Genomic DNA, 14,612 nt, shown 5'->3' with positions numbered 1-14,612 from the left:
GGCTGCCTCATGGCTGCCTAATGCAAAGCACATACATGCACACCGACAAGCCTTCTGTTAGCCTCCTCCATAGACCTCGAGGGAAGGCAATTAACACGGAGAGGAAGTGGGCGTGGGGACGAGGCTAGCCTTCTCTGTAAGCTACCAGTATAGTCATCGGGATTACACAAATAAAGAATTGGTGAGCAATTATCTGCATACTATCTACTCTAGTATGATTTTAGACCTGCCATGTTTCATGATGTTCGTTATGCAATACACATGTTACACATTATTACCTCGTGCGTGCGCAGCGGTAGAGTGATTGGTGTGTGTGTGTGTGTGTGGACACACAAATGTGATGTTTGAGCGAACTAGACACTTTCATGAACTGCTTTAACTGCTAACGAGACAGTGGTTGAGGCTACGTACTTACAGTAGGCGTCTTGAAAGGCGCCAAAAAACACTGTTTTCTAATCATAGAGTCACGATCATTACCGATTCACGATCATTCCACATAATATTAAGGTCGTTACGTTTTGCCACTGGTGAAGCTCAATGCACGGGGTGAATGCAGCTGTATGAACATCTTGTTATAATACATCTTGTTAATTATAATTAAAATTGGGACTGTGTAAAAATTTACATGTACTAGATAGCAAGTGAGATGTACATAATATATGTGCGACTTGAGACAATTAATCGAGCAATGGTAAGCTCTGTACTATAAAAGGGGTCTACAGTAATTAAATTATTAGAGTAAAGCAATAAGAAGGGAAGGTAAGGGAGGACTTACGGCTCTTCCAGTAGGGGGTCGGCCCACAGTCGCTGGAGAATGGTCGACAGGCTTGGAAGGTAAGCCACAACTCTGACTCGAACTTTCACTGACATCTGCACAATGTTAAATGAGTCAACAAGTATGTAGTTGTTGTATACAGTACAGCTAGCTACAGAGAGTTAACATGACCCTGAGTTAATAGCTGAACATAATTATAAATGTGATGCATGCCTCAGATAATGCAGAAAATTAAGCTCTGCATATAATTGTATACTCTCATGTAGCTAGCTGTCTTTGTTTCATGATTATTTAGGTGTAAGCTGGGAATAATTTATGTATGGTGTGGATCATCATAGCTATTTGTATGGTCACATGTTCATAGTAAATTGGGTATACTGATCAAGGGTTTGCATATCTGTATCCGAGCTACTAGACTATACTTTTCACTTTTGACTACTGTGAAGAGCTTTTATTTTGACCCAAAACACCGTTTAAAAGGTAAGTTAGGTCATACAAATGTATTAGGTGTTAGAATCGTGGCTAGCGCGGGCCACGCGCGGGCCAAGGTGTTAATTACTGATTAGACAATTGATTATCAACAACATAATGATATGTATACAAACACTGATGATATCATTTGACATCAATTCCTCTGTGTTTATTACATTTTCAGCTGAGAAGATGCCGAAAATTCAACAAGTGGCAGATGAGACTATCGAGTAAGTTGATGCAGACAAATTCAGGCAATGAATTCTAAAGCCAAATTTATCACTTTCTTTCCACAGTAATAATTTGCTGGATGCGGAAGCGATTCTCGAGACGGAGAGTACCATCGTCAAATATGTCGAAAACGATCCAATGAAGCCTTCAGAGTCAACAGCAGATTTCGTTGAGGGAGATTGCTTACGAGTTGATGACTTGCCACCTGTACCTGACGTCAGTGAAGATAGCGATGTGCTATCTGACATCAGTGAAGATAGCGATGATTCACAGCAGGCTCCACAGGAAGAGAGTGATGACAGCTTACGAGTTGAAGAAGATGCTGATACACACCGAGTTGAGGAGTGCGATGTTGAATTCGAGAGTGATGCTGTGGACAGCGACTCTGTAGTTGTTGACCATGCGACGGGTGAGCGTATTAGCCTCAAGTCGCTTGTTGAACTAGGAACGGGTGAATTGAGCGAGGGCTACGGAAGTACGGCTGAAAAACCCCAGTTCAGTACCATCATTGATCCTTTGAGCGGCTGCAGTAACACTAACAACACTAGCAAGGAGTTGGTTGCCGACCAAGTGCTTGATGCCGATATCAAAGAAACTTCTGACCCGGTGTCTTCTCCAGCCACATTGTGTAGAGGGGGAGAGTTGGGCGTATCCAGTGACGATGGCGAAACGACTTTGTCCAAATCATCGGCGGTGTCTTCTCCAGCCACATTGTGTGGAGGGGGAAGGTTGGGCGTATCCAGCGACGATGGCAAATCGACTTTGTCCAAATCATCGGCGGTGTCTTCTCTAGTCTCATTGTGTGGAGGGGAAGGATTGGGCGTATCCAGCGATGATGATGAAATGACTTCGTCCAAATCATCGGCAGTGTCTTCTCCATTGTATGGAGAGGGAGGATTGGACGTATCCAGTGACGATGGTGAAATGACTTCGTCCAAATCATTGGCGGTTTCTTCTCCAGCCACAGGGGGAGGATTGGGCGTATCCAGAGACGGAGGATTGGACGTATCCAGCAACGATGGTGAAATGACTTCGTCCAAATCATTGGCGGTTTCTTCTCTAGCCACAGGGGGAGGATTGGGCGTATCCAGAGACAATGGCGAAACGACTTCGTCCAATGCATCGGAAGAGAATGGCTCTAAAAAAGTGGCTACCTCCCACTATGTATCTGCCGTAGCCAGTAACGAGAGGCAGATCATTGAGGATCATATCTTACAGGAAGATCAGAAGGAAGCTCCATCCCACACCCGCCCAAAACGCACTGTGAAATACCCAAAGCAATGGCAGGATTACCTCTGGTGCTCTGATGATAAGGAAGGTTTGCCTTCCTACATCTCTGTGTTCCACTCCCATTGCGGCCCCCCTGTGCAAGTGTCGTCTGGTCCACCACTGGCTGTAATTGAGCTCCACCCCGGTAATTTAGCGATAACTAAAATCCCTTGTTTTGAACGCTTGAGAAACCAGGGTGTCATACAGAAGGGGAGAGAGAAAGGGGGGGATACCCCCCCCTAAATTTGCATTCAGGTACTATTTGGGGAGCTGGCAATTTTACATACTAACAGGGTATTGAAATAACAGTTGACCTTTTTTTTAGCAACATTTTCTAGTTATTTTTTTTATTTCCTTCCTCTACTTCAAAATCCTGTATGACACCCTGGAGACCCATCATCTGAGTTAGACAGTCCAATTTTAGTACCTCTCTATATTGCGTACCTTAATGTGTTGTTACTGGCCTAAATGTGGCATTTCAGCAACTGTTAGGGGTTTGACAATTACTTTTGAATGATATTTTTCTCACGTTCAGGTCTTCCATCTGCTCCTGTTTACATTAAGAGACCCAATCCTCTCCGTAAGTGCTTTCACTCAATCCTGTGAATATTTTTCATGTTGTTGTGGCTTTTACAGGTTTGCCTCCTGAGGGTGCTTTGGCTTGCTTCCCTCCTCCCATGAAGTATTCGGCAGAGTATCGTGAGAGGTTGGTGTGCTAGCTACGTGCAGTGAGGAGTGAGGAGAAAACAATTAACATAAAAATTAATATTGTATAGTGACAGGAGATAGTGACTATTACATGTACTAAGTAGTGTATAATGTAGTCCTGCTGATTATTTTTTAATTGTTGTATACATGTAGCATGCTGTTTCGTAGAAATTATTTTACTGAAAAATGCTAACGGTAGTCACGTACTGTGACGTATTCATAACGAGAGACATGCATTGTTTCTATTCTTTTATGTGTCTATACTGTTGCACTACTCATATTATAATGGTTAATAAAGAGCAGGAGTGCACTGAGATATCAATCGCAAAGATAATTGTGTGGTCTCATGAATCAGCCGCCCTTCCTCCCTAAAGCTAAGTTTCTAGGGTGGGGCCACGCCCAACTAGCCATGTGACATGAGGCTTCCATGCTTATGTCTCAGATCATGCTTCCAGAGGACTTTAATTAAGGTTACGGTCTATTAATTGCTCATTAATTATTCATAAGTTTTTCACCTTGCATTCCAATTCTTTCCTTTGGTGGTTGGAGGTAACAGAGTACATGTATGTAGACGATCAGAATGAAAAACCTTCTGAAATTGAACTCGACTATCCTCCTCTTGGCCAGTTTTGTGGGTCTTGTGTACTGAATCGTCTACTACAAGTTCTAGCTATAACCAACTAGATCGAGAGTCACTCACACCAACTATTGCACAGTGTATGCCAATCAAGCTGTGATGGTTGACTTTATAATAGCAATGAGATCCCATGCAGAACTGTTTAGATGTTTAGCTTTTACTTTCAGTTACATATTTCCGCATGACTGACCTAGTCTCATGAATCAGCCGGCCTTGGACTCTCCAAGGCCGGCTGATTCATGAGACTAGGACTGACCTAGTACAGCTGAAATGAGGTATTTTCCCAGTAAGCTGTTTATTAATACTCTGGCATAACGATGGGGTTGAGATCTTAGGGCAAAAATGTATCTAGATACGAGCTTGTTGTACACTACAATTAACGTGGTGACCTTAATTGTGTACACTGCGCAGTATGTACAAATAGAATCAAAATACATACATTGTACCCAATACTACATTAATTTTATTGAAGTTACTTAGAACTCACAATCGACTTTGTTCAATCTTTTTACTTTTTGCCTGTCACTCATTAATTATAGTACAAAAATCGACAAGGCCTTCAACTGGTATATAGACTCCCTATAATCTTTTGACTTGACCTCTTGCTTATAATGGCCACTAAATTTGCACCATCACCACAGGACATTGCGTAATTAACCATGCAGAATCTACTGTACATGCATGTCTGTCACATGCATATTAGATCATAATAATATAAGGTTTGATGATCTTACACATTAATTGTCGTTGAATTAGAAAATGCTGTGTTACAGTTTAATGGATGATTAATTACACTTGATAGGCTGCATAGTAATTAGCATAATTTATACACATTATATAGTATTAGCAGGACACTCTCGATATTAGCGGGAGTTGGCCTGGTATTAGTAATTAGCACCTAATTACACTCTGATAGTTTTCCTAATAATTATTATCAGTTGAGCCATAGATAGTAAAGGAAAGGGATTGGAAACGCATCACGTGCACCAATGTTTTCAACAGAGTCTGGATGGCACAATCCTACTTACGATTTTTAATGTTATTCATTGCTAGTCAAAAGGTCATTTGCTGTTTTTAAAGCTATATTTTTGGACCTCAAGATCATTTTTTCAGCGTTCAAGCCAATCAAGTGAGCTATTTGGGTACATAAAAACATAAGCTTTCCAATGGTAGTGGTACCATAAAGTTTGGATGTATATTGTACCCCAAAAAGTGTTTTTCTACCTTGAAAGTTTAGGGTGAGTTGTTTGCAGGCGCTTTATTACTCAATAGGAGGTAACAAGGATTGATTGCACGAAAGAATCTTTTTCTGGCATGATTGAGCTATAAGGTGGTATGTGGTATAAGAAGCATGTTACATGGATTAGTGAGTTATACTTGGTTTTAATCAAAATTATTCTCGTTGTAGTGACAATTTTGTGGGCGCCTTTTCTCAATAATGCTTTGGCAGATTATTATTTTTTTATTTGTATGTTGTAGTACTCATGCTAGTAAATGAGGTGCAAATGATTTTGGAGTGATCAAGACACCCACTATTGATTTACAACAACTTTTACGTACATGTTTTTTAATGTGATTTATATAATTGTCTTTTTAGGATGTGAAGCAAAAAGCTCGTAAGAAAAAATTCAAGCCATCCTCGACCTCAACCAGATCCTACCCTCTCTCGACAAAACAAAAGCATCTAGGAAGATATAAATTCAACCATATAAGACACTTAGTAACCTCACCTGTCACCTCATTATTAAGTATACATATATACATGTTTATTTTTGCTTGTGTGTATACACTGTAATTTTGCAACCACTTACTTTAAACATAATAAATTATTATTGACATCCCTTAGAGTACAGTATTACACTTATAATTAGTGTCAAGACTCACAAAGGGAGTTTAGTAAGATAATAAATACATTGTTGTCGTGTTTATAATATTATTATGTAACTAAAATAATTATGATAGATCTAGCTTTTTTACTGATATGGATGCCATCATGAAGCCCTTATCCTTTAACTACACTGTCCACAGTATGAGCTTAGACATGCTTAGGGCTCCAGCTTGAGATACTCTCATAATTATACCATGTGGCTTCGATTTACGCCGCAATAGAGGGCCTGTAATCGAGGCTACAATCCGTAAGTAGGATTGTGACATATGACGTAATGCGTTTCCAATCCCTTTCCTTTACTATCTATGGTTGAGCCATGCCTCGAAAGTCCAAAATAACAATGTCTCAGAAATTTAATCTCCAGGGGAACAATAACAAACTGTACAAGGTAAAAAGTATTCATCAAAATCACCACCACACACAATTTAAAATTAAATAGAAGAGCGTGATTCGCAAAAGTAATCGGAAAATGATATTGCAAAGCATGATCAGATGACTCAATGGTTCATTAATTGTTACATTGTCTAGCAGCCAAGAGACCTTGAACTATATACTTCTTTCTCACCTGATTTGATCCTCCTATTAAAAGGGGGAAAGAGACACTAATTATTGAACAAGTCTCCCAGCCCACGCGCTAGTTCCCAAATCGTAAATATAGCAGTATAGATTAAATTGGCCAGTGAATGAGGCTAAAATTATTGGCTGCCTCCTAAATACAGCCTCTGGTACTCATTGCTCAATGAAGATAAATGAATGTTCGCTTAAACAAGACGGGAAAAATAATCAAAGGCAAAGCTCCTGTACGAAGAAGTTCAAAAGAAATGTGCGTACATACTTAGAATTCGTGGTCAATGAGACAGCCGACTCATGGCTGGTTCATGCAAAGCACATATGTATGTGCTTTGTCAAGCATTCTGTTAGCCTCCTCCATATATAGGCCTCAAGGGAAGGCATTAACACGGAGAGAAAGTAGGCGTGGGGACAAGGCTAGCCTTCTGTAAGCTACCGGTAGTATAGTAGCTAGTCATCGGGATTACACAAAGAAAGAATAGTGAGCAATTATCAGCATACTCTCTAGTCAGTATGTTTTTAGACCTACACATAGTAAATTGAGGCTATGTAAAAGTCTAGATAGCAAGTGAGATGTACGTATGTGCGACTTGAGACAATCAAAACCTTAATCGAGCAATGGTATAGCTCTGTACTAATAAATTATTAAAGAATAAGAAGGTAAGGTAAGGGAGGACTCACGGCTTTTCCAGTAGGGGGTGGTTGACGTGGCCCACAGTCGCTGGAGGATGGTCGACAGACTTGGAAGGTACACCACAACTCTGACTCGAACTAGAACTCTACTCGCTAACATCTGCACAATGTGCATGTATGAGTCAACAAGTATATGTTACATAATGATGTAGTTGTTGTATACAGATACTTAACGTACCCTGAGTTAGCTGAACATTAGTGACCATTCTCCTCTTTGTGATGCATGCCTCAGATCATGCAGAAAGCTAGCTCTGCATATATCATTGATTCTGTCTTTGTTTTTCAGGTGTAAGCTGGGAATATGGGTGTAGATCATCACAGTCACATAGTCTATCTATGCATGCATATGGTCACATGTTTAGTATTGACAGTAGATACTCTGTATAAAATCAATAAAGGTTGTGTCTACTTTTGACTCTACTGTATTACTGTGAGAGCTTTTATTTTGACTCAAAAAAACCGTTTATAAGGTAAGTTAGGTGTTAGAAACTAATATTGGCTTGGTGTCAAGGTGTTAATTACTGATTTGACAATAATTATCAACACACAATGTACACAAACACTGATGATATCACATGACAAACAATACCTCTGTTTTTTTTTTATATATAAACACATTTTCAGGTGAAAAGATACAGAAAATTCAGCAAGTGGCAGAAGTGACTTTCGAGTAAGTTGATGCAGACAAAATTATGTCAATATTTTGAGCGTATTATTTTATCACAGTGATAATGCAAACAACCAAGAGGGACCTTCGGAGCAGAGAACAGAAGCGATTCTCGAGACGGAGAGTAACAATGAATTCAACGTCAAATATGTCGAAAAGGATCCAATGATTTTGGGGTCACTGTTAACATCAAATTTCGTTGAAGGAGATTGCTTACGAGTTGATGACTTATCACCTGACGTTAGTGAAGATAGCAATGATTTGCATCAGGCTCCATGTTTGTCCGAGGAAGATAGTGGTGACAGTTTACGCGTTGAAGAAGATGCTGATAATACACACCGAGTTGAGGAGTGCGATGTTGAATTCGAGAATGATTTTGTAGTTGTTGACCAGGCGATGGGTGAGCGGATCCTCAAGTCGCTTGTTGAACCAGGAAGGGGGGAATTGAACGACGACTATAAAGATATTATGCGGTTGGTTAAGGCTGAAAAACCCCACTCAAGTACATGTACAAGATCATTATTGATCCTCTAAGCGGCTGTAATACTAGCAAGGAGCTAGAGTTGATTGACCGATTGTGTGATGTTGATATCAAAGTAAGTTCCGACGTGCTGTCTTCTCCAGCCATATTGTGTGGAGGGGGAGGGCTCAGTGCCGATGATGAAACGACTTCGTCCAATGCATCGGAAGAGAAAGGCTCCAAAAAAGTGGCAATCGCCCACTCTGCATCTGCTGTGGCCAGTAACGAGGTCATTGGGGATCCTGTCCTACAGAAATGTCGGGTTAAAACTCCACGCTGCACCCGTCCAAAACGCACTGACAAATGCCCAAAGCAATGGCAGGATTACCTCTGGTTCTCTGATGATAAGGAAAGTTTGCCTCCATACATCTCTGTGTTCCCCTCCTATTGTGGCTCCCCTGTGCAAGTGTCGTCTGGTCCACCACTGTCTGTCATTGAATGTAACCCAGGTCAGTCAATATTTTTTTAGTAAGTTATGCGAGAACCAAAATCCATTGTTTTGTACGCTTGAGAGACCCATCATCTGAGTTAGACGTTCCAATTTTAGTACCTCTCTATTGTGTACCTCGTTACTGGCCTAATGTGGTATTTCAGCAACTGTTAGGGTAGCCTCGACTCAAGTCCGCTTTACAGCGGCCTGGTATACCTTGTATGCGCATGCGCGAAATAATTCGTATATTTATCAGTATTACGCAAGTGATAAAATCGGACAAAGTACACAAAGGAAAAATACGTAAGACTGCGTGGTTGGTGGTAGAATGTTCAAGACAATGGCAGCCACCAGAATATGCAGATTGTGCTGCAACATTGTTACTTCTACTCGCTGCTCAGCTCTGTTCAGCAAAGAGTCTGTTCAAAGATGCCTTCCAGACAGACTTGGCAAACTGCTAGAGCTGCCAGTTAGTGAGTGTGATGGGCTATATATCTTCATACATTTGTAGAGCTTGCACAAACAAATTCCAGTCTCTGGAGTCTAAACTTAAAGCCTTTAGAAGTATGGCTAAGTGTGGTTTTGAGCAGGGTCGAAATAAGGCTTCCATCTGTAGTCCTATGGTATCAGGTAGGAAGAGAACTAAAGACACCAGTGGGCTTGAAGCATCACCTCACACAGTCCATGCTAGACCTCTAGCAAAACGTCTGACAGTAGGAGCACCTGGAAGAAGGCTTGCTTTCTCAACCAGGGAGGAACGTAGGTTGATTGCAACAAATCATATATGTAGATGACAGGAATCATCTCTTTTTCATAGCGCACACAGACTGTCCTCGTCAGCCACCGCTGTTAGAGTTGACCAATCTCGAGCAGTTTTCTTCTGTTGACGGTATGTTAAACCACCTACAAACGAAATAAACGTAAATTAATATATAGCCATTAACTTAAAGGTTCAGAAGGTGTTGCAAAAGATATTTCCAAGCCTGGTTCGACTGAAACAGTTATGGTGAGGATAACAGATCTGATACTGTAAACACACCAAAATCACACTAATTAATTAAACAATATACAGATCACAGTGAGCTCACCCAGTACAGTGACTGCGGAAGTAGATGAAAGTCTCCAGAAATTACGCCAGGCACTGAATAGTGGCAACATTCAGTCTATTGCCAAGGCAGCATTTTCTTGCTCTTCACTGAAGGACCAATTGGTAGAGGGTGTGGTGAAAATTCTTGACGACGAATGTCGTAACTCTGGGGAGTTTGTCTCTCTATTTCACCGGGTTCCAATTGACAATGTGGAAGCGTTATCGTGGAAACAGGCTGTGTCTGAACTACAGCGAAAGTCTCCGATTCTATTTAGGCTTATCCAGACGATCGTAGGACGTTCAGATCATAGGAACTTGCATAAACGCGGAGAGAGTCACTACCCTGGGATGTGTATGGCCACAGCAATTCTCTTGAAAGAGCGTAACACAAGAATGTGTGGTATTCAGTCGTTTCTGTCTCTCGTACTCTTCAACTGTAGAGTAAACAAAAAGGTTTGTACATGTACATGTACATGTATGATGTGTGTCCACTACGTATTTTCAGATACAGGTATAATTATTATATCACAGAGAGGGATTGGAAACGGAAGTTACCTTGCCACGTTAGGCCAGGGTTTAATCGAGGCTACAAAATGTATGTATGATTGTAACGTTAGTAAAATCTAGACTAGATAGTGCCTGCAGTATACTCCCAACTGTCACCTGAGGAACGTATGGATTGACACATGCAGTACACTGATAATTAAGTATTACCATTAGCTAGAAGCATACTCATAAAGATCTCAGAACATGACACTCTTTGTAGCTATTTTGAAAAACGTATTTTTTCCAAAGGATGCTCACTATTATAGAGGGCATGAGAATGCATGTTGTTTTAGGGGGGCTTTGAATGCATTAATTGCAGTGGTCTTAATTCCAGAAACATCGTTTCCCCAAGTGCTGCACAACCGTACACAGATTTAAAAATTAATGTAACGCGATGCTACCTCCGTTTCCAATCCATCTCCTCTTATATAATTATGATTACATTGAATTACTCACAGGTATACTCCAGGCTGAATCATCTTAGTGTCACTATCAGTTACTGTGCCGTGTTGAAGTTGGTCACGAAAATCAGCAAGCTGTACCAACGTCTTATCGATGCCTGGATTGATGAGGGTGCATGTTTCAAGTTCGTGGGGGACAACGTTGCTAAAACAAAGGGCGTTAGAGACATACGTAGTGACCATCATGGTGAGCTAGTGCAAATGTACAGTTTGTTGGCAAAGGACCATCTCCAGTCTCAACCTTTTCCCCCCTAACCTGGGTTCCCTAAAAATAACTCACTTCCTTCCTACAAAGGCCGACATTGAGGGCATCCAAGAAAATTTGGTCGTTCTAGTCGGTTGAATACTGTGCGAGTACATCAAGCCCCTCCAGCGGTACAAACGGTGTGTTGTCAGTCACATTAAGCACCCCCACAGCACAGAGATGGCCAAAAAATCTGAGGTTGTAGTCCTTGATGTTCTACACAAGAATGAGGCAAAGGCCGCAGACATGATAGACATAATGATCGAGAAACATTCATACTTGAAAGATTCTATTGAACTTACTGTTATGTCAGGTGGCGATCAGATGACTTGTGAAAGACAGCGATGTAGCAAAAAACATATGCGAGATGCGGACACTCGCAGTGGACGATTGGAGCAGTTAGAGCCTTGTATAGAGGACTGGCACTGCCTTATGAGTATTCTGGGGGTAGGTGAAGCACTCACTTGGACTTCTTATCGACCCCTTTGTTTCCACTGAGTATACCAGCAGGAACACCACGATCATGTAGACTAGTCACTTGATCTACCATTAGAGACACTAGGGGACAATACTACGCTCACTAGGAGGAGAACTAATTCTATCCAGCTTCTTGTCGAATAAAAAAGGCAAAGTTTGGTAGCAGATAGACTTTCATATCCAGTAGGAACCCACAGGAAAACATCATTCCCTTCGTACAGCATCCGTAGAGTATCAAGCTGTTTATCCCTCAGAACTAAATGACTTCTCTTCACACAAGAAAGGGCATAAGCCAGAGCGGAAGAGAACTCAGTGTCAGTCGAGCTAGTCATCTTTGCTATATGTAAAGTGTGTAACACGGACCACTAAAATTAGAATACAAAATAGTATACGTGTTTATTTTACTGACAGTATCCACAAATACACGGATTACCCCCTTTTTGGGGTAATGTAAGCGCATGCGCATACAAGGTATACCAGGCCGCTTCTAAAGCGGCCTTGAATCGAGGCTACTGTTAGGGGTTTGACAATTACTTTTGATGTGTTTCAGGTATTCCATCTGCTCCTGTTTACATCAAGAGACCCAATCCTCTCCGTAAGTGCTTTCACTCCACCCTGTGAATATTTTTCATGTTGTTATGGCTTTTTACAGGTTTGCCTCCTGAGGGTGCTTTGGCTTGCTTCCCTCCTCCCATGAAGTATTCGGTAGAGTATTGTGAGAGGGTGGTGTGCTAGCTACCTGTACATTGTAGTGAGAACAAAACGTTTGACATTTTGTACATAGACACTTTGTACATAGATTTTTGTACTGATAATTATAACTAATGATGTGGCTGTGCACTTGTATTATAGCTTATCTGTGTTTTTTGTACTGTTTACTAGAACTCAATTAACTATTACCAATGTTTTCCTGTTCAATTAGATTACGACTATACCTCTGCTATAGTTAGTTTACTATTATAGGATACGTCCTCATACTGTGTAGTAATCTTAGGTCATATGACTTAAATAATTGCAAGGTGTATAAAAGATTCACTGTAGTATCTCAATTCTCTTTTTATCCTTTTTTCTGTTGACTTTACTGTTCACAGATTAGTTTCACTTACTAGAGTATGCTTTCTACTAGCTCCCCCAGTTTATGCTTACTGAAAGAATTGTCCTTTTGGATTATATTCCTCAAGTTGCTCGGCTAGTGCTACGTACATAGTTAAGTTGTAGAGAAAAAGTTGCCCTATAATTAATAGAAAGTAGGTAAAGCTTACGTTAATTAAGAGAGTTGGTATGTGTGAAGAAGGTGAGTGTAACCAAGAGTTCATGAACAATCAATTAAGAGCATGTACGTATAATTAGTTACCGCAGCATTTCCCAGACGTCACGCCATCTCCCCATCAAATGATGAATCCGAGAATGACACAGCTCACGAGGAGGTATCACAACCACCTACACGATATCAAGAGCGATATCAAGGGCATACACAATTTCAAGAAACCGTCAGTGCTCAAGCAACAATTACAAGCGGATACAGTTCGAACTCGGCATCTCTCACTGTCGAAGAAAACCTCACCTACTTGCCATTCAAAAACTGTATCGCTGATGTCAACCAATTGAAAGACGATTCGGAAGTGGCGTCTGAAGAGGACAGCGTGGAGGATTACTCAAGTACAGTTAACTATCCCAATGCAGAGCCTGTGTCAACTGGCACAGCTGCGGCCGCTATCAGTGCAAGTATTGTACCTTTGATCAGTGTACAGATCTTTCCCAGAAACTATGATGGCCCTGCCCAAGAAACATCCCCTGGACACCTACTACCTCAGGAGATGGCCCTCATTTCCTCACCAATGACACCAGCTCAACCTCCATGGCCTATATCTTTGTATATGAAATTGGAAAGTACGGAGGCTCGCGATATAGTGGATACCGTTAAACCGTTTGTTGGCAACTACTCTCCCAATGAGTCGTTTCAAGAGGACTAACTTAAAATTGATATCACACTTTATCAAGAGTATATTCTTCTTGTACATAATAATTATGTACAATATATATATATAATATATATATAGAGAATAGAGTATACATGTATATTATACATGTACTTCTATTCTCAGACTTGCTTATATATATGCATATCACTATAATAATATAATCTGTGCCTTTTCCCACACTTATGTTTCACGTACTAATTAGTTTTTTTTTTTTATCTGCCATGAAAATATTATTTTATTGCTGCTAATTTGACAAAAATGACAAAAAGCTTATACTTATCTAAATCCCAACTTCCATATTTCACGGATACTAATTTAAGCTGACCTAGTACAGTAGTAATGCAGTAAGTTGTTAATTTATTAAAGCTCAGCAATGGGTTTATCAAAGCATGTACAATCAAAATCAGAGTACATAATTATCGTACCAATACTGTATTGAAAGTTACTTATAACTCACAACAACTTTGCTCTATCTGTTGACTGACAAATTGACAAGGCCTTCAATAGACTCTCTATTTTTTGACTCGATCTCTTGCCTATGTTCTTATAATGGCACTAAATGTGCACCATCACCACATGACATTGCGTAATTAACTAGAATATCCTGTACACATGCACACATGTGGTCACATGCTCATTATTATCAAAATGTATATATAAGGTATGATGATCTTTTGTCGTTGAAATAGCGTTTACAGTTTAATTAAATACACTCGCGACAGGCATAAAAATAATCATAAATTTATACCCATTATTTTATTAGGTGCTATACAATGACATACAATGACTAATAATTATACACACGCATACAGCCATGTCTCAAAAGTCCAAGTAACAATGCAAATGTCAAGTAATTTGATCCCCAAGGGAAAAAATAACGAACTGCAGGACCGTTCGTGTAGTCTCGCGGGCCATACTCCACAAACTGATAGTACATATGGTCCAGGTTTTTGTGT

At 40.4% G+C, this 14,612-nt stretch overlaps 2 protein-coding genes and 2 long non-coding RNA genes across 6 annotated transcripts; 3 read left to right on the top strand and 1 right to left on the bottom strand.

Annotated features, from left to right (window-relative positions):
• Positions 1–1,140: 1,140 nt before the first annotated feature.
• Positions 1,141–3,647, top strand: LOC135347612 (uncharacterized). The gene is made up of 5 exons (XM_064545645.1): positions 1,141–1,255; positions 1,431–1,476; positions 1,543–2,891; positions 3,282–3,326; positions 3,383–3,647. The coding sequence occupies exons 2-5, from the start codon at positions 1,439–1,441 to the stop codon at positions 3,463–3,465; spliced, it is 1,515 nt and encodes a 504-aa protein (XP_064401715.1). The 5' UTR covers positions 1,141–1,255; positions 1,431–1,438; the 3' UTR covers positions 3,466–3,647.
• Positions 3,648–4,853: 1,206 nt separating this feature from the next.
• On the top strand, positions 4,854–6,058 carry LOC135347657 (uncharacterized). Its single transcript, XR_010398502.1, has 2 exons — positions 4,854–5,220; positions 5,689–6,058. It is a non-coding gene; the product is annotated as an uncharacterized LOC135347657 (long non-coding RNA).
• Positions 6,059–7,591: 1,533 nt separating this feature from the next.
• On the top strand, positions 7,592–13,165 carry LOC135347646 (uncharacterized). 3 transcript variants are annotated; one of them, XR_010398489.1, is made up of 5 exons: positions 7,592–7,712; positions 7,867–7,912; positions 7,969–8,878; positions 12,327–12,968; positions 13,025–13,165. XR_010398489.1 is itself a non-coding variant. In XM_064545685.1 (3 exons), the coding sequence occupies exons 1-3, from the start codon at positions 8,416–8,418 to the stop codon at positions 12,407–12,409; spliced, it is 591 nt and encodes a 196-aa protein (XP_064401755.1). In that variant the 3' UTR covers positions 12,410–13,029. The 3 variants fall into 3 exon arrangements, 1 of the variants encoding a protein (XP_064401755.1); XR_010398488.1 differs by lacking the exons at positions 7,592–7,712; positions 7,867–7,912 and adding an exon at positions 12,225–12,269 and having other exon boundaries at positions 8,416–8,878; XM_064545685.1 differs by lacking the exons at positions 7,592–7,712; positions 7,867–7,912 and adding an exon at positions 12,225–12,269 and having other exon boundaries at positions 8,416–8,878; positions 12,327–13,029.
• Positions 9,106–13,168, bottom strand: LOC135347654 (uncharacterized). Its single transcript, XR_010398495.1, has 6 exons — positions 13,029–13,168; positions 11,500–12,413; positions 11,234–11,413; positions 10,949–11,051; positions 9,948–10,380; positions 9,106–9,762 (listed from the first exon to the last, which is right to left on the bottom strand). It is a non-coding gene; the product is annotated as an uncharacterized LOC135347654 (long non-coding RNA).
• Positions 13,169–14,612: the final 1,444 nt, after the last annotated feature.

This window comes from Halichondria panicea, chromosome 14, assembly GCF_963675165.1.
Source record: "Halichondria panicea chromosome 14, odHalPani1.1, whole genome shotgun sequence".
NCBI lineage: Eukaryota > Metazoa > Porifera > Demospongiae > Suberitida > Halichondriidae > Halichondria > Halichondria panicea.
This window is presented reverse-complemented; position numbering and strand designations above follow the sequence as displayed.

Excerpts from the sequence above, each read along its gene's own strand:
- LOC135347612 (XM_064545645.1), top strand. The coding sequence starts at position 1,439 with ATGCCGAAAATTCAACAAGTGGCAGATGAGACTATCGA. Across the intron at positions 2,892-3,281 it reads TGTAATTGAGCTCCACCCCG|GTCTTCCATCTGCTCCTGTT; the intron begins GTAATTTAGCGA and ends TCTCACGTTCAG. Across the intron at positions 3,327-3,382 it reads TAAGAGACCCAATCCTCTCC|GTTTGCCTCCTGAGGGTGCT; the intron begins GTAAGTGCTTTC and ends TGGCTTTTACAG.
- LOC135347646 (XM_064545685.1), top strand. The coding sequence starts at position 8,416 with ATGTACAAGATCATTATTGATCCTCTAAGCGGCTGTAATACTAGCAAG. Across the intron at positions 8,879-12,224 it reads TGTCATTGAATGTAACCCAG|GTATTCCATCTGCTCCTGTT; the intron begins GTCAGTCAATAT and ends GATGTGTTTCAG. Across the intron at positions 12,270-12,326 it reads CAAGAGACCCAATCCTCTCC|GTTTGCCTCCTGAGGGTGCT; the intron begins GTAAGTGCTTTC and ends GGCTTTTTACAG.